The 19,555-nt window shown below is 34.8% G+C and overlaps 2 protein-coding genes across 5 annotated transcripts in view; one reads left to right on the forward strand and one right to left on the reverse strand.

Annotated features, from left to right (window-relative positions):
* The first annotated feature begins 349 nt into the window (after window positions 1–349).
* On the forward strand, window positions 350–4,647 carry LOC131144785 (uncharacterized). The gene is made up of 4 exons (XM_058093641.1): window positions 350–1,073; window positions 1,698–1,938; window positions 3,927–4,044; window positions 4,167–4,647. Exons 1-4 carry the CDS (start codon window positions 493–495, stop codon window positions 4,256–4,258), a joined length of 1,032 nt encoding a protein of 343 aa, XP_057949624.1. The 5' UTR covers window positions 350–492; the 3' UTR covers window positions 4,259–4,647.
* Window positions 4,648–11,532: 6,885 nt separating this feature from the next.
* The window catches only part of LOC131144786 (cell division control protein 2 homolog A), a 46,708-nt gene continuing 38,685 nt past the window's right edge, over window positions 11,533–19,555 (reverse strand). For all 4 annotated transcript variants that reach the window (XM_058093643.1, XM_058093644.1, XM_058093642.1 and 1 more), the window contains 4 exons: window positions 15,938–16,101; window positions 13,430–13,517; window positions 13,226–13,279; window positions 11,533–11,932 (listed from right to left, as the gene is read on the reverse strand). In XM_058093643.1, the coding sequence (XP_057949626.1) occupies window positions 11,843–11,932; window positions 13,226–13,279; window positions 13,430–13,517; window positions 15,938–16,101 (396 nt within the window). In that variant the 3' untranslated portion in view covers window positions 11,533–11,842. The remainder of the gene's footprint in view (window positions 11,933–13,225; window positions 13,280–13,429; window positions 13,518–15,937; window positions 16,102–19,555) is intronic.

Consider the following 19,555-nt stretch of genomic DNA (forward strand, 5'->3'; position numbering starts at 1 on the left):
AATTTTCATTTAGCATGTGCATATATAATTATTAAATAGTTTAAATTTGGAATTTATTTCCGTACTCCCAAATAAAATATTTATTATTTGAATCTATAGTTTGTCAACTATTTTTAAATTCAATACTATTATTTTATTATTTGGAAATTTATTTCATTTTATTATATATTCCCGACCTGCACGAAGGCGAACGTTACCCAGCGACAATCGTTCGATGCCAAAATGACGAAGATATATGCGGCGCAGGTTTACAAACCATGGTCAACCCGGCTTACGTTAGCATTCCGCCCCCACGTCAGAAAATCTCATAACGCACATAAAATCTGATGACGCCACGTGTACCATCTCTCCCGCGTCGTCGATCTATCCGTTAACCCTAATCTCTCCTCTCTCTCTCACCCCGCCCTCCCTCTCTCTCTCTCTTCTGCAACTCCGTTGAAGGAGAACAGAGGAGAACAAATTTTTTTTTTTATTTTAAAAAAGGAAGAGAAAATGGGAAAGCTTATATGCGATTCGACGGCGGTCGCCGAAACGTTGCAGACCTCGTCGCCGACCATCCCATGGAGAGATCCGACGGCAGCTTCGCTCGATCGCATTGGAGCTGTAGATCTCGTTGATCAGATCACGTGGGAGAATGTAACCGGCTTAGAAGATCAGCAAAGACGCTACCTACAGAGACTGCACGCAAAGGGAGTGCTGTGGAAACATCCAGAGGATAACAGCAAGGCCTCGCCGTCGCCGCCGAGATCGGTGGTTTTTCGGTTGTCGCACGGCGGAGACGTGGAGGCTGACGGGAACTGCCTTTTCACGGCGTCGCGGAAGGCGATGGCGTGTGGGATCGACGCGCGCGAGCTGAGACGGAGGACGGTCAAGAGGTTCTTAGAGGATATTGGATCTGCGAGTGTTTCCGAGAGAGAGGCGATCGATGAGGCCATTAAGCACATGTATGCTCCGGATCTGAAGTCTGGATGGGGAATACATGTGGTTCAGGAGGTGAAATTGTTGGCGAAGAAGGAGGAGCGTGAGGGATTGGATGCGGCGATTGACGATCTTGTTCACCTCGGGATGCAGAGGTAATTAATTTCCATTTTCTTGTTTTTTCATAGATCTTGTTCTTGTTACCCCTTCTTTGTTGGAAAATTGTGTTGTTTCGGGGCTTAGATTGTTTGGAAAGTAATTTTCTCCCCCTTTTATGTTTTAAAGTCTTCAGTTTATGTCTGATTGGTCGCTGAGAAAATGCTGGAATAGGAAAAGAGAAAGCTTCTGGATCTTTGTTATTTCATCGTTTGGCAGCCAAGAAAATGAGAGACTCCCTGTAGCTGGGCCTAAAGCTTAGTTGACTTAAATTGTATTTTTTCTAAAACTTAAAGAATTGCTTTCTTTATTTTTTTTTTAATTTTTAAATTGTTTTAAAAAACTGTAGATACATAATTTTGTTTCCTTTTAACCAAGGGACAACAACATCCAGAAAAAATTTATCAAAAGTTTTTTTTAAGACATTTGCAAATATTTTAAGCTCTGCTGGAAAAATGAAAACTGCCAATTTGTTTTGTCCCCTTTTTTCCTTTTCGGTTTCATTTGAGTTGCTTATGCCGAAAAAAAAAATAAAATGAATTGAGCACTTTGATGCACACTGTTTTAGCATTTTGCTTTATGTTAACTTATTTCTTTGTTGACCCTACTTTTGTCAATTGAAGAGAAATGGCTGCTGAATCTATTTGCAAGGAGAGATGTATAGCAGTGGATGATGCTCCCAGTTGGGCGAAATACATGTCCATATCTGGCTCTCCTGGTGATGAATATGATATCATCACCTTGCAATATACTGAGGAGGGTTTATTATCTGTAGATGAGAACAGGGAAGGACACGCTGCTGCTTTTGGGGATGATATAGCAATAGAATGTCTTGCAACAGAGTTCAAAAGAGAAATTTATGTGGTAAGACGAAGATTTGATCCCTTACATTGTGCCTGTCTCTCAAAATTTTGCTGCTGATGTATTGTGGGCTTGTCAAACTTGATTATTTGTTTCTGATCAACTAGTCAAAATATCATAATTTTCTATATGCTTTGTCTGCTTCCTGCATATGATATTTATTGACCCATGGTGTATGTTGTTTGCAGATGATATTGTATTAATTGATGAAATTAGGGATGGAGTAAAGGCTAAGTTAGAATTATGGAGAAAAGTTTTAGAATCTAGAGGCTTTAGGATAAGTAGAAATAAGACAAAATATATGAAATGTAATTTTAGTAATGATAGGAGAAATATTGGAGACAAAGTTAAACTTGATGAAGAAATAAATAACACTTGTAGATTTCGATACCTTGGATGTATTATGCAAGCTAAAGGAGAAATTGAAGATGATGTAATGCATAGAGTTAAAGTAGGTTGGGTAAAATGAAGAAGTGCTTCAAGTGTACTCTGTGATCGTAGAATACCCTTGAAATTAAAAGGGAAATTTTATAGAACAGCTATAAGACCAGTTATGCTATATGGATCAGAATGTTGAGCGATGAAGAAACATAATATCCAAAATGTAAAAGTTTTCGAGATGAGAATGCTTAGATGGATGAGTGGTATAACATTGAAAGATAAATTAAGGAATGAACATAATTGTGGTAAATTAGGTGTAGCTCCTATAGAAGATAAGATAAAGAAGGGACGACTCAGATGGTATGTACACTTGCAACGTAGACCACATAGTGCACCTGTGAGGAAGAGTGACTTAGTTATTGTAGGGGGCAATAAAAGGGGTAATGGCAGACCTAAAATAACTTGGGAGGAGATAGTGAGTAAAGATTTAATATCCTTGAATCAATCAAAAGAAATGGTCTATGATCACATAAATTGGCGGAAAAGGATTCATATAGCCGACCCCACATAGTGGGACTAAGACTTGGTTTTGTTGTTGTTGTTGTTGTTTTGTCTGCTTCCTGCGATATATGACTGTGTGTGCATGGCAGCGTGTGGGTAGGCTGTTCTTACAATATGTGTGATGTCATTTTGCCAGAACATGCTTCTGCATGTTATAATACTTTGTTTTATTCTACATAAATTCATAATATTGTAGAATGTAATTTCTTTATCTATGATTATTTTTGTGATGATGGTTGATGGACATAGGAGGCATGTGCTGTTTGTCAATGCTATTTCTTGTTTTCTAGCATCTTGGCATGAGCATCAAACCCTGATATTTCATGCTACTTTCAAAACCAAGTGAAATGGAATTATTAACATGTGAAAAATGCGTAATTAGAGAATGGATGGTGGCATGTGGATTAGTAGGCCCATGATTATTATACAGTGGTAAGTTTACTAGATGACTGTACAAGCATAGGCTAAAAACCGTTTCACCTTACTAGATGACTCTGCAGGGTTTTTGTACATTGTTGGAAACCCCTCAATGCCCTTTAATGAAACTCTTGTTTGCTATTAAAAAAAAACTGGGTGACTGTACAGGCATAGGATAATCCATTTCCAATTATGTGTTGAATTGAACTCATTGCACCACACAAACTGACTTTTGGCTTAAGATTTGCATACTTTCAACTTAATTGGGGTTGGGCTTGGCTTATCATGCATGACCCTTCTTTCTCACTTGGGAAACCTTGTCACACACTCATCACATTAAATTTATGCATTTAGTGTGGGGTTATTTAAGTTTAAGCTCACTCTTAGGCACAAACTTGGCTCACTTTGGGCATATTCCTTAAGATTTGCCTTAGCCCTTGGCTCAAATAAAGGGTTCAATATTTTATAGTCTTTGTGATTCTAAGCATTTTTTTTCCCTCTAATTTTATTCTAATTAGGCATAGCAAGAATTCGTTTCAAGACAACGGTTTCTGACTTTGTTGAACTTCTTTGGTGCTTAAAAACAAAATATCTTACATTGCTAATCTCCCCTTTTTACTTTTCATTTACAGGTACAGGCACACGGATCAGATGCAATGGTTGATGAAGAAAATTGTGTTTTTTTCCTCCCACACCGTCCAAGGGGTCAAATTTGTGAACTTCCATTTTTTCTTTTCATGAAAGGCACAGGTAATGGAAGATATGCTTATCCTGACCTCTGGACCTTTTGGTTCATTCATTTTCCTTTGGCACCGCTGTTTAATTTCTTGATTAGCTTTGACTTATGTGTTTACATTTATTCTTGCATCCAGGTTGGTGTGGTGCTGGAGCTGATCACTATGAGCCCCTTATTGCTCATCCTTCTTCACTTGTTTCCCAGGAAAAGGTTGCAGTGGTACTCTGAGGTCATTAGTATTTCAGTTTTGAGGGTTAGAGGTTGAATAGAAGCAGTTAGTTCCTTTTTACCCCCGATGTTTGCAATGCAATCTAGTTCTGCCAATTCTTTTCTAAGGCACAAGGAGAATTTTCATTGCGTATCATTCATTTTTTGTTAACAGTTTCTAGAATTGGTCTTTGTTGACTCTAACTCTGCAGGTTATTGTACCTGTACTTGGGTGACACTGTAGTCTTGTATTGTAATGTTTTTGCCGGCTTTTGTTGTTGTTATAATTGAGTTTCTTTGAGGGTAATTTATTTTGTATGGTCTTGGTACGGTTTTGCCCAAGCTGGAAGGTGGTGCCTCTGTTGTATCTTAGCCCAGAGTTTTATGCAAATGATAAAAGTAATTTTTTTTTTTTGCTGGGCTAGATTTTACATTGTTTAATGTATTCTACAAATCTAGATTACTTCAAGGCATGATCCTGATAATGAGCACTCATTTTATAAATAACTTATTTTGGAACATTTATTTTTTCTGCTTTTGAGTTTGATGGTACAAAATGGTGCATTGATTAGAAGTGCAGAACTGGTGTGCATAAAAAATGGGGTTTCCAGTCCTGGATAGACATCATGACCAAATAACACTAGATTAGAAAGAAATGGAGGATAAAGCTTGTAACTAGTGCGGAAGTGAGCACCACAGGAGTAATGGATGCTTTCTGCCTCACTTTGCATTCAAAGAAGTTGTGTCGTTTCTCAGCTCCTAAGGTTTCAATTTATATTCATGATGTTTATGATTACGTGGGGTAGTTTTGGGTTGTTTTTTTGTGTTCTCTCCTGACTGAAAAGTGGGAAGGGAATTATTTTCTTCTGAACGATGAATTGCCACTTGGGCAAGTATGATTGTCACTTATAAATGGAAGCTTCTATAACCTTGCTGCATTTGTTGTTATAAATGATAAAACTTGTTTGTACTAACAAGAGAAGAAGAGGTGGCTTCCTTTGTGTAGGTTGGTTGAAGAGAGTGCAAAGAATTCATGTTCAATATCTGGTCATTAATGAGGAGCAATTAAGGTGCGAGATATAGTATTCTATAGAATCTGTGCCTGAAATTCTTTTTAAAGCACGTCTTGTGCATTTATTTTTCCAAACTATCAATGGTTTGCATTTGTAATGTTCAATGAGCAAACTAATATGGACATGCCCATGCAATTGAATCATCCAGTCTTGTCGTATTTAACATAGCTTTTGAGAGGTTATACCATTATTTTCCAATGTAGCTTGTATGTTTTTCTCAACAACAGTTTGGAACTCTCAAGTCATTTTAGGATTTTAGTTGGCATAGTCGTCTCTATTTAGTTGTCTAATTGATGGCAATATCGTATTCAATTTTGTTAAGATGCTTTGCTCTGCGAAAAATGCCCCCTGGAGTAATTTGGTTGCTGCTAAGTCTTTCAACTAAGAAAGTTGATGGTAGACTCTAAAATAGATACAGTTGATATTTGATTGGATGCTTTTTAATCTCAACCATCTCCATTCCTCTTGTTGATTTTTCTATCATTGCTAGAACTGTTTAACGACATGTTTATAAATATGTAATGTTGTTACATATTTATTCTAAAACAGTTTACAGTTATTTTTACTGCATATTGTTGATAATAATTTCATGATTAATTCTATAACAATAAATAAAATATGAGTTAAAATCAAAATAGTAGGACAAAGCTTTGTTTGTTCATAGAGAAGTGAGGCTTGCATCCCATCTGTTTTGTTCCATCACCTTGTATTCCTTGTGTCCCTTATGCCTTAGTCGCATTTCAATGATAGATCAATTTAGCCTTTAAAAGATAGTATTATATTTGTGCTTTCTACAATAGTACTGTTCTTTAGTAACATTATAATTCTTATTGCATAAATGGATGATGTGAGGTTTTTTTAGCCACATTTGATCCTACGACACTAGGTTTTTTTATCTTGATTCAATTGTTCTATATAGTGCTTTTCTTTCTTTATTTCTTTTTTTCAATAATTCCCTTAGACACTCCAAGATCATACCTGGCCTTCAGTTGCATCATCCATTGGCACATGGATTTCGAATCTTTGCAGATCAGTATGAGTTACATGGATGCACATTTTGAAATGTAAATTTACACCTGAAGAGCATCCCCCATCCCCCCCTCCCCCTCCCCCTCCCCCAGCCAAAAAATGAAAATGCTTACAGCTTTTGTGACATAAAGTTTCTACTCAAAATTAAGACAAAAATGTGGCATAATTTGGGATAGATTTGCCAAGACACTAGTTTAGCTTCAAAGTAGACTTGATTGTGTTTGTATTTGTGTGTACTGTTCTTTCTAGAAATGAATTGAAATTTTTTTAGTGAATAATTTAATTTAGATTGCATTGGTTGAATTTTGAAGAATGGAAAGAATAGATGCAGATTGCAGTAGCCATTAGCATTTAATCTTGTTGCTTTGTGACTCATATTTAGGTGGTGTTCTACTCAAAGTCTTCGAGAGATGGTATGTATTTGTATTTTGAACTATAGGACATAGCGACAGATGAAGCAAGTGTACCAAAAGCGAAGGACAAAGAATCAAAACTTAGTACTCATTTATTCTGTTGGATGCAAAAGAAATGATAATATTGAAGCAAAACATATAAATTAGGAATACTTATTTATTTTTATATATTGAATTTCTTCTCATAATTTGTAAGTAGATAGAATGATGTCATTATATTAGAAAAGAAATACAAAGAAGAAAAATAACTAAAAGTAAAAAAAAATATTGAAATAAAACAAAGGCAATATTTAATACATAAAAATGGAATTCTCCAATTTTGGCATACCCCTTCCCAAAATTCCTCTTTATAGATATTGATTGAATAATAAAACTAATATAATATAGACAAATATTTGGTATCCCATAACTATAACTAACAAATAACTAGTTACGACTAACTTATTACTACCAATAACTATTTCTTTGGTCTCTTTTTAGGAAAATATAAATAAAAATTCAAAAAAATGTTCAGAAAATGAACAGAAACATATTACATGTGCATTGCATGTGCCCAATGACTAAATGTAGAGTGCTAAAGGCATTGGGGCTGCAACTAGATGTATATGTTTTTGCATAAGGGGTGTTTCAGAGGCATTTAGCTCAACCACCCTCACCATGGGTGTTCGCTTAAATATTTACTACGTCATTTACACAAAAATTAATGGATACAACCAAAAAAAATTTAGAGTTCTGAGAGAATAACTTTGCACTCTTAATTTTTAATGAGAGCCAAGGGCCAAGGCCTCTGCCTGCCCTACCTTGCCTCTCCGCCCCTAGGTGCAGCATTCAAATATTGTTGTATGGACTATTTTTGGAGACTGAAATAAATCTGTTTATTATATAGTGGGGTTAAACATAGGCACACTATTTGAAATTACATCTGTTTTCAATTGCTGTGTTGTGAGTCCATATTCCTACAGGCTTGTCTACACAACCACTCTAAAAGCCTCATCTCTCTTTATCTCTCTAAAGTATATATAGGCAGATTTCTGAAGCAATCCATTTTGACAGCCTGCAACGGCTTGCAGAACTGTAGCTGATGATGTTCAGCTGTGCATGCCTGATGCTTCAAAAGAATGATGTTCCTCGTATGTTCTTCTTTATGGAGAGAAATGTCCAGTATGATAATTTTGCTTAACTATGGTTTTTTATCGGTTTACTTTTAGCTTAACCATCTTAGCTTCATATTATATATTATAATAACGTAGTAATTTAGCTTCAAGCCACCTCTCCCTGTTTACCCTTGCAATGAACTCTTCAACCCTTCTGTTTAGTTCTTCAGCTGGCAGGCCGCCCTCTACTTCTTCTTCTTCTTCATCATCAATCGCTTCCTCTTCTTTTTCTCCGCCATCACCCTCCTCCTCATTGCCAAGTTTTTCTTCTTTTATTTCTATTTCTCTTCCTTCTTCCCCACTTTCAGTCTCTTCTACCAAACTCATCTCCTCCAATTCCCTCACCTCTTCCTCATCGTCACAGACTTTTTCTTTTATCTCTCGTTCTTCATTCCCACTTGCTGTCTCTTCTACCAAACACATCTCCTCCAATTCCCTCTCCTCTTCGTTCTCTTCAAGAGCAGTAGGTTGCCCTCTGAGACTTCGGGTTCCCCTCTGACAAAAGCATACTTCATGAGTCTCAGTTCCTGAGTACGAACGCTCTGACTGTGAGCCCTCAAGCTTTGATTCTCTCACAAGGTACACAACAATGGCATTGCCCACCACAAACAAGTACTTGGGGCTGACCAAGAGCGACCAAACTTTTGGGAGAATGAAAGAAAAACCAACAGTGGAAAAATAAAGACAGCAGGCGAACAAGGCTGTAAGAGAATAAAGAAAAAGACTGTTCAGAAACCAAGTGTTCTTGGAAATGTTCATGGTGAATTGGATCCTTCAATGCTGAGATGGGTGTGTAGATGGGGATTGGTAATTCCTTTTTTTAAGAGCGAAGTAAGAACTCTGGCAATTCTAAAAATGTTAACTTGTGGGATTTGCACTTGGCTCTGAAGTCCTAGAACTGCAAACAATGGCTTATATAGTTGGGGAAAGTAGGGAGATATTTAGGAAAGAATTCAATGCACATGTGAGACTTTACAATTATATTGTATGTAGGAGGGCTGGCTTGCTTTCCGGAAAGTTTGGCTGATTGGGAATTTGCTTTCCGCTAAACTTTCCATTTCAGAAAAATTCAGCTGTGATAGTTTGGAACACAATATTTACTGCTGGAGTGCTGGTGAAAGCCATCACCAAAAAGAAAGGACAGTGGGGGAATGAAATGGCAATTGGTTTCTAGAGTAATTAAGGCAGCTTAGACAATCCAAAGGTTTACATCCTATATTCATCTCTAATTTTTTAGGTTCGCAAAATGTCTAGTGGAATAGACCCAAACAATGTAACAAAAAATGCATAGATATGTAATATTATTTTTCAAAAAAATTCCACACGTATATGAAAATTCGTATTATTTCATTCAAGATGAAATGTAGTTATCGTAACACATTTTTTTCTTACAAGCTATTAAATCCTCATAATATTATGATCATTGTATTCCTGAGAAGTGATCATTTTGTGAATCAAACAGCCTTAAAAGTTTTCTTTGCAATGATGAAGGAAGAGAACGTAAAATATTAAGTAATCTACTTAATGAGAAAGAAAACACTTTACTTGATTTTTCATAAACTTCTGTTTTTTAAAAAAATATATAATTCAATATAAGTTTTTATTTTAATTATGTTTGAAATGGAGAGAATAAAACAAAATTTTGATGTTTTAATCTTGTTTTTTTCTTTCACAAACTTCTATTCAGAACTAGGAATTAAAAAAAAAAAACCCACTGGTAATCAATTATGTTGTTAACTTTTTTAAATTTTAAATCATGAACAGCTTTTAATTTTGAATCATATTTAAGAAAGAAGATGCAAAGAATAATTTGCATCTTATTTTTAAAATGATATTATATATAAGAAAAATAACTTTAAATAGGGGGCGTTGGTGAACTAAATATCATGACTTTTAATTGTAATTTCTTTGTTTCTAGTATACTTACTATTTTATTTTTCTTGACAACGGAATGACAGCTCAAAGTAAATAAATCCTCAAATTATGAAATTATCTTTCTGTTCTTTTCTACTTAATTATGAAATTAATGCTAGAAATATCAAAAAGTTCATTTGCATAAAGTTTTTTAAATCAAACAATCCGTGTTTTAAAATTAATTTGTTATTATTATTTTTTTATTAAAGCTAGAAAGTTGCTACTTAAAAGCATTACTCTCTTTTTCTTTGCATATGCATTGGGTGAGCAAGAAATCTCTCTGACCATTTGGCACATGTTTAATTTATGCTTTTTCTCTTATATATAATTGGGGTTGTGGATGGCACGTGAATTGAATGGGAAACAAAAAAAAAGAAAAAAGGAAGAGCTTAATAGCAAAGTATATGCACATAAAAGGCCATTTTGTAACTCAAATTAATAAAGAAATAATAATCCTATAAAATAAAATAAAAAAGTACTATTGGAGAAAACCCTTTTGTGTCATGTTATTTGGTGCGACTGTTGAAATTGCGACGGCAAGAAATAATAAGGGATTCTTATAGGTTATATAGGTAATGAAAAGAAGCGAATTTTATTAATTAAAGCTTTGTTTGCACTAAAAATTTATTTTGGAAAAAAAAATGGAAGAAAAATGAAAAAAGAATTAGTTTTTGATTATCTTTTCTCTCCATATAAAATATCATTAAGAGTGAAATTCCGTTTAATAAAATTAAAAAATTAAAAAAATCAAATGCTAGCTTGTGTAAAAGTATGTTTTTGTCCCTTGATTTATTACCATCCTCAAAAAATTTAAATTTTATTTTTTTAATGATAATCTTCAAATACAAAAGCGATAGAATTTACAAGATAATTTATATTTTGAAAATCTCAAAATTTTGATATTTTTTACAAACACTTGAATTTTATGAAATATTTAATTAAAAATAAGCCTAAAATCATGAATAGAATAACTCATAAAATACGATAAATTCTAGAACAAAAGACAATCACCTATCCTAAAGTTTGATAAAAAGACAGATATCTCCCTAAAGGTTCAAATATTCCATTGACCTCCTTTGAAATTTCAAAAATTCTAGATACTTCCCTTCAGGTTGGTCAAAAAGACATAAATCTCCCCCCCTTAAAAGATTTGTCTTTTGCAAAATGCGAGAGGTTTGGCAAACCTTAGGGGAGGTCATTTTTGCGGTCATCTCTGCAATTCTTGAAATCTCAAGAAAGGCCCCGAGATAATTTTTCAGTGGAGGAGAACGACTCCCAAACAAAAGTAATAAAAATCCCAGACAAATAGAAAGCAGCTCTCCAATTGTATGAAATTTTGGTTCTGAATGAAAGAAATGAAAATTCTTCCTTCGCTGTGAGCACATATGATCCTCAAATGTGCATTTTGAGGAAACTTCTAGCATCAGCTGAGTGCTGCTACTCAACTTGGTAACAGGGTTTCTTCCTCTTACAGATTTTGCTTCTGAGGCAGGGAGGCCTGACCGGGCGATCACAATCACACTGGTTTTCGGGGAGAACCTAATTTTTCTTCCAAGCAATTTATGGGGAACATTCAGTACACATGCTACTGAAGCGAGATGCCTAGTACCTGGACATGTCCAATGATGGAACTAAAACCAAAATAGACTTTTAAGTTTTTGGCCCCCACAAGGAGTGGCAAGGGGGGAGTACAACCTTACGAAAACACCATGTAAAACAATACAATGCTTTTCATTCCCTATTGGAAAAACAAAGTAGGTTAAGTAAACATATTCTTTTCAAATTACAAGGAAATTTGAAAAATACAACCTATGCATAACTACGAGTAGGAAAGCCAATTCCATGGTGGCCAATTCCAGTCTGTTGAATGCAATGTGGATAAGGTTCCCAAGACAATTTAAAGCAACAGGAAAAATTGCTAAAAAAGACAACACGACCTTTTGACACGATCAATACCCATAGAATGCTACAATCAAATATAGACACTTCAGCAGCAAAGACGCCAATGCCAGGTATGGGGAATCAGGGTACAAATCCAATGTCCTTGAAGTATTCATGCTCTAGAGCACTCCGAGCTGTTATTCTTCTGCTAGGATCCAAGCGGAGCATTTTCTGGATCAAAGTATTAAAATAGCACCGATTAAATTGCAAAAACTGCTCTAGAACCAACACAGATAACATCTGTTTATCTACAATTGTCATGAAAGAGAATTGAAAAAGCTCAAGCCCACAAAACAACCAAACCAAGCCTTAGTCCCACTAAGTGGGATCGGCTATATGAATCTTTTTTCGCAAATTAATGCGATCATGGACCAGTTCTTTTGATATATTCAAGGATGTTAAATCCTTACTATCTCCTCCCAAGTTATTTTAGGTCTACCCCTACCCCTTCTACTGCCCCCCACAGCTATGCTGAAACGAAAGTGGATTGATTGTGTACAACGGGGAACAGAGGCAGCCAAAGGGGAGAAAAGAGCTTGAGGTTTTTGTTCAGACCAATCTACTTTTGACAATGTAGAGAGTACTATGCCTCGGAATCGTCAACATACCTCTCTTAGAAAATAATAATAATAATAATAATAACAACAACAACACAATAGCAACCAATGTTTCAAAAGGTGAAGGCATTAGGCAAGGCATTTTAACACTTAAAAGAGGTGAGGCATAAGCCTTTTGGGAAATTTTTATTCCTAGATAAAAACATGTAAATAAATTACAAATATTTTAATAAAAAAAGAACAATCAAGAAAATCAAATATTATCTGCAAACTACTTGTTGGCCATTCAAAAATTACCAGCTTGAATTCATTACATAAATCATGACGAGATAGCTATAAGATTATAAAGATCAAATTATTTTCAAGATCTAAAGATACAACTCTCAATGTGTTGGAAAGGTTGAGGTTTAGGGGTTTTAGAAATTAACTCATTCATATTATAACATCTTTTTATATAAACATGAAGTTAAGATTTTCTAGCCAAATCTATCTTGAGAATCACGCACCCAAAATGTGCAAGCCTCAACTAAAAAGGCACAAAAAGAATGCCTTTCCTAGAAATGCATAAGCCTCACCCTGTAATGCTGCTTATTTGGGATTTGGTCTTTTAATTAAGCCTCAAAGCATTTTAAGCATGCCTTGCCTTGACGCGAGCCTTGATTGAGCCTTTTAAAACATGGCCAACAATAAGAACTAAATTTGTAGGGGGGATGAAGCCTCACTCAACAGCACCAAAGTCAAAATCCTCGTGAGAATTGACACAGTAGAAAAGCAAGGTGAAACGCAGTTTGTCCAAAATAGATTTCTGAGGATTGCAAGAAGGTACTGAAGTACAACAAAATTTTTGAACATGTATGGAGGATTTGGCATGATCCACTAGTCTTCAGCAAAGGCATGGAAAACTTACAGTAAGAAGATCAGCACCTGCTGAATCAAGATTTGGAACCACAGTTGCTAGGTCCTGCAAAATGTAAATAATCCACAAATTATATCGTTATCCTATACAAATATGTAGTCTGATATAATTCCTAGTGGAAGGATGTTTTGTTTTCCTGCACCAGAGTGGAAAGATGAAAAACTTCAAGTGATAACATGAGAGAGACTCGTGTACCTTAGGAGGCCACTTGGGAAAGGTCGATTTAAAATCAGGCAGAGAAGTCACCCCAGGCCATGTATCCTCATTTGGAGTGCCCATAATTCTTCATACCAAAAAAAATACAAAGAAAAGACCATATTAATAGACAGATCTGCAATATGCATATGGATAAAAAACATCGGTTCCTTCTGCAAGTAAGGTTCATAAGCTTCTTCCATAATCAAGTTCTCATAAACATTTTCTAAATGGATAAGATTCGTCGTCACTGCTGTAATCAGTTTTATCTAATCACTACAATAGACACTAAATCAAATTAAAAACAAAAAAAACAAATTTGAGGGCCCACTTGCTTGCTGCTACTTTCCAGGACCCACCATGAGCCCAAAAACCTATAATAGTATTTTTTTTATTCAAATTTTAAAACTTCGGGCGTGCATTCTTATACTGCAGTCTATGAATTTTGGGCTTAAATTTCATGTGGAAGGTTGTTATTCCTGTAAAATGTATATGTTTTGTATAATCCCAGGTGTGATGTAGTTTAGTTAAATATTGAAATTAACTAAGGTGCTGTTTGGTGTCATTTCTTTTTCTTTTTTTTTAATTTCTGTTGCAGTACAGCGAAAAATCAGATTATAATTACGTGCTTGTTTACGTTCCTGATTTTCTATCTATTGTTAGTTTTCAGTTTTCAAAAAAAAAAACAAAACAAAACAAAACAAAACAAAAAAAAAAAAACCAAACTTCATGGGTTTTAATTGTTTTGGCAACTCGTCCAAGTACTTTAATACCCAGAACTCACTTTTGTAAATAAGTCATTCATTTTATACACAAGTTTTTAATTTCAATTAAAATAAAATGACCATGTTAATTTAAAATACAATTAAAATAAAAATATCCATATAACTTCTAAAAATTTGAAAAAATATATATATATTTTACTATTTTCAATTATTCCTGATTCACAAAAAAAGCAAGTTTTGAAATATAATGATTAGATAAAACAATTATAACTGTTTCGTTTTTTAATTATAATATTTTAATTTGTATTCTTTTATATTTTCATTATTTCAATTGCATCTTTAATTGTTATTGATTCAAATACAAAAATGAGCATTTGTTCAATTAGGTTTTAATTTTGAAAATACTAACCAATCAAGTTGCTAGTTTTCAATTTTTAATTTCTCCCTCCGGTTTTTACTTTTTGTTTCCACCATTTTTTACACTGAAACCAACTGGCCTCTAAAGGAATTTAAAATTTTCAAACAGTATGGACATTTCAGCAATTATTTTTCAAATCTCACAGAAATTTTAACCATATCAACTTCAAAACAAACCAACATTTATAACTCTTAACAAAAACATGAAATCATGTTCCAGGGTAAAAGAATAATTAATTGGATGGGGTTAAAACCATTGAGCTCCAAGAATCGTCAAAAGTTCAGTTAGCGTACAACAATACAAATAATATCCACTCTTTAGATATTATTCTGGTGAGATAAAACCAAAGATTATAAGGAAAGATTCTAAAGGAGAATTGAGTATCATGGAGGATACACTAGCTAAGATGAAGGATATAGCAAGTGATGGAGCTAGCAAAGGAAAGGAGGCTAAGAAATGGGGAGATTTTTCAGATAGAGATAGTGATGAGGCCAATGAGTTTGACTGTGATGGGGGTTTGCTGTTGGATGAGATTCAGAAACAATCTGATATGTTCCTGTGATGTTCTCAGGGAACTATCATATGTGCATCCTGTCCTGTTGGAAGTATTGGAGTGGTTTCCTATTTCTGAAAACAATGGTTGGATAATAAACTGAAGTTAAAGGATGGAATTTTACCTACACCAGTGAGGTGATTTCTAGGAAGGATTTAGAAGCCCAAGATATAATGGATAAATTGGATTTAAAAATGTGTGATGCTGGCGGAATTGAAGAGCGCTGTGATGGGGATAGGTTCAAAGAGAAGAATGGTCTAAGGGAGCTAGCAAATTTAACTTGCACAGAGAACTACAACTGAAAGGGATTGAAAAGGGGTTTTCTTGGTTAATCATTCTATTTGTTTATTTATATTTCTGCTTCAATTTTTTTATTATTATTTTTTTATTCTGTTTCTGCTCTTTATTTTTTTGGGTGGACTTCTTATCCCCTTAGGTTGTAACTTCTCTCTCAATCTAATATACCTTCTTTTATCATCATCTTCTTTTTTTTCTTTTTCCGAAATCAATTATTGGTGAAGCATTTCAACTACATAGCCATCTGAACACCATTCATGAATGTAATCACTCTTTAAGTTTTGTGAGGACACTTTGAATATAGAAAGTCACTCAGACGCAAAACAAAACATTAAAGCAAAGCACTCTTTCAAAGCAGTCACTATGATCAGATTATTAACTTCATACTTTATATTCTAAACTGGTTGCATAATTTGAGACAAGAATGAAATCCCCTTACAAATTTCTAAAATAGAGGACACTTGGAGAAAAATGTAGAAAGGGAAAAAAGAAATGTAGCCGGGAAGCTGCAAAACCTGAAAATCTTGAACAATTCATCAATCTCAGAGTCCCCAGGGAACAATGGCCGCTGGTTCACCATCTCAGCAAATATACAGCCCACTGACCACACATCCACAGGCGTAGAATAATGGCGGGATCCGAGGAGTATTTCTGGTGCTCTGTACCAGAGTGTCACCACCTGTAAATAAACATTGATGGCTAAGAACCTGCTAAAGTAAAAATGGAACGAAATTTTTATCATCTGAAAATATGTAGCAAGAGATGGTATAAGTAGTATAAACCATACATGTAATTGTGCATAATATTTTTTCTTTGTTGAGATTTGGATTAAATGGATGACCTAACTTGAAGACAGGTCTCTCCCTCTATTTATAATACATATCAAATACATTCTAATGATCCTACTACCATTACCAACTCTCACTAATTAACATACTAAAAAACTCAAATAATACTAAAAACATAAATAACCTCTTAACGCTCCCCCTCAAGCTGGAGCATAAATATCATATGCTCCTAGCGTGTTACAAATAAATTTGACACAAGCGCCCACCAAAGCTTTGGTAAACAAATTAGCAAGCTATATGTCTAACTTCACATAAGCAGTAGTAATGAGCTTTGGCACAAGTTTCTCTCGAACAAAATAGCAATCAACTTCAATGTGTTTCGTCTGTGTCGCAACATCTCGGAGAAGGGTATGGAATGGCGAGAAATAATAGTATTGTAATTTGAATGGAGCCGCCACTAACCTGTTATTTACCTCGGTGTGGTTAGATCACCCAATTACTACTCATTGATTGGTCTTTAGACTAATCCTAGGTCAAGGAATAAGTAGTCTTAGTTTGCTTTTACTAGAATTGGGATTGGGTTATGCAAGGGGAAGGTACTAACACCCCCTACACATCGGTTCTACGAATGGTACCTAATTAATTATGAATTATCCCTAAATTTAATAATGGTTTTAACTAATTCCTTTGAAATAAACAATTAAATAAACAAATAAACCAATAAAATAAATAAATAAATAAAATATAAATAAAAATGAAAATCAAAGTGCGATTAGGAATGTCTAATAAGACCTCCAAACGAGAGGATCTTGTCAGATAAAGCCCCCTCAGAGCTAGTACAAGTGAGATCTGAAATACCCCTTTACCTTTTTTAAAATCATTGGGACGCATACACACACAAAATCAAGAAAATCATCAAAAAAACATCTTTAAAAACATTCCTAGTTTTTTCAAAATCTTTGTAGAATTCTTCTGAACATTTTTAGCATTTTTCCAAATTTTCTAGGATTTTAAAAGGCTTTTCTTCATTTTTTGATATTTTTATTTTTTTCATTTTTTTTTTTATTTTGAGGCAAAATAACTCAATATTTTTTTTGGCTTTAAAAATATTTTTCCAAAATTTTCCTTTTTTATTTTTTTTTATTTTTCTCTAATTTTTAAAATTAAAAACCAAATAAAAAAAACTTAAATAAATAAAATAAAATGGTTCCTAATGGTTGCTAGTTTAATTAATTTGAATCGAGTCAACCGATTTGACTCCGTGGGTGCCACGTGGCCACCCATAGTGGTGACATGTGGCATCCTTTTTTATTTTATTTTTTCAATTTTAATATAGCAGGGTGACATGAGCATGACGTCACCCTGACACATGTCACTGCTCGGTGGCTTCCATTTTTTTTTGTAATAGGTGACACGTGTCACTGCTCGGTGGCTTCCATTTTTTTTTGTAATAGGTGACACGTGTCACCATCTAATTGGACAGTTGAAATTAAGTCACGTCACCCTAAAATACTTGGCCCAGAACAAACCACATGTCACCATGCAGTGGTGACACGTGGCCCACTACCCAGCATACAAAAACCAAATTTTTTCCCTTTTTCATTTTCCACTCTTCCTCTCTCTCTCTCTCTCTCTCTCTCTCTCTCTTTTTCTTCTAGTTCCTTCTCCATTTCTTCTTCTCTTCAATCTTGTGGTTCCTCCCTTCTTTTCTTCTTTTTTTTTCTCTATTTTGTTTCTTTCCACCTTCTCTTCTCCTTTCTTTTATTTTCTCTCTCTTCTTTTCTCTCACGATCTGTTCTTTCTCTCTCTTAGCTTTATTTCCTTCTTCTATTTCCTCTTACATCTTCTTTCTTCTTTTCTTCTATTTTCCTCCAACCTTTCAATTTTCTTTCATTTTTTCAATAATTTTTTTTTTTTTCATTTTGTTTTTTCTTATAGGTCTGATCTACATGAAGAAATAGAATCCTCTGATACCTCCGGATCCACTCCCAAAATCAAGATAAGTATCCCCTTCCCTTACTTTTATTTTTCCTTTATTTTCTTGCAAACCAAACACCCCCTGTTTGGCTTCGAACTCACGGATGGGTTTTGGATTTTGACACGTGGGCTTCAGGCTTGAACGTGTGGACTTAGGCTCCAATAGTTGATGGAATTTGGTGGGCTTTGTTTGTGTGGGCTTGGGCTCTAGTGTTAATGAATTTTAGTGGGCTTTTAAAAAAATTGGGTTTGTTTTTTTTTTTTTTTTAAATTGTGCTCGGACCCTTTTATTTTTGAAAATGAGTCGTGGGCTCTGAGTTTTAAAATTGGGCCTAGGCCCTATGAATTTTTTTTAAAACAAGATGTGGGCTCAACCCACTATTAAGCTTGGAGCTGGGCTTGAGTGTTAGTGGTCCCAGATTGGGTAAACTCGAATTTAGTGGGTCAAGTAAATGGACCTAGTTTGACGGGTCGGGTCCATGAATTAATTGGGTCAACCAAGTGAGTCGGGTCAATTGACTCGATTTAATGAAATTGGATCTATCAATCTGAATTCAAACCACTTTCAGCAAATTGAATATAAAACAAACAAATGCCAAAGACCAACCTGTGACTTTTATTTCCTCTAGTCTTCAAGCTTTTCCCTCGTCCTTCCTCAGATTCTATCTTGTGATCTTGAATCCCAAAGCAACTTCCAAAAATTTCCTCGGTCTTTTAATCAAAACTGCTGGTCCACCTCCTGTGTTTTTTTTTTCACCTTTTTTTATTATGTAAAATTGGAACCATTTATGAATATCCTATTTAGGTTGTTTTGTTTACTTAAGGCCCCAGACAATTTGGGGTGTCTACAATCTGCTCATGAAAGATCGAGTTGGAGGCAATATGAAGAGCATCTTGATTATCCCACATCAACTTCATAAGCTGAGAATGTGAAAAACCTAATTCTTCCAACATGTTCTTCAACCAAACAAGTTCACAAGTAGCGTGAGCCATAGCTCTGTATTCTAATTCAGCAATTGACCGCTGCTGCAATTTGTTTCTTAGTTTCCAATACACCAAATTACTACCAACTAAGATACAATATCCGGTTGTAGACCTTCGGTCCAAAGGCAACCTACCCCAATCTGCATATGTATATCCATGAATATAAAAGTGACCCTGATCTCAAAATAAAAGACCTCTCCTAGGAGCTTTGAGATATCTTAAGAAGCAAATTACTATGTCCAATGACTTGTCCTTGGAAAATCCAAAAATTGATTCACAACACTTGTTACAAAAGATATGTCCGACTGAATATTCAACTTTCCAACAAGTCTCCGACATTGTCCAAGATTAGGCAACAAATCACCCATATCTGGCACTAACTTA

The sequence above is a fragment of the Malania oleifera genome, chromosome 12, assembly GCF_029873635.1.
Source record: "Malania oleifera isolate guangnan ecotype guangnan chromosome 12, ASM2987363v1, whole genome shotgun sequence".
Taxonomy (NCBI): Eukaryota; Viridiplantae; Streptophyta; class Magnoliopsida; order Santalales; family Ximeniaceae; genus Malania; species Malania oleifera.

What these genes read in the sequence shown, in the direction of transcription:
- LOC131144785 (XM_058093641.1), top strand. Translation starts at nt 493, where the DNA reads ATGGGAAAGCTTATATGCGATTCGACGGCGGTCGCCGAAACGTTGCAG. An exon ending in TCAAAAGAGAAATTTATGTG is followed by an intron (nt 1,939 to 3,926) that starts GTAAGACGAAGA and finishes TTTCATTTACAG; the next exon opens with GTACAGGCACACGGATCAGA. An exon ending in TCTTTTCATGAAAGGCACAG is followed by an intron (nt 4,045 to 4,166) that starts GTAATGGAAGAT and finishes TCTTGCATCCAG; the next exon opens with GTTGGTGTGGTGCTGGAGCT.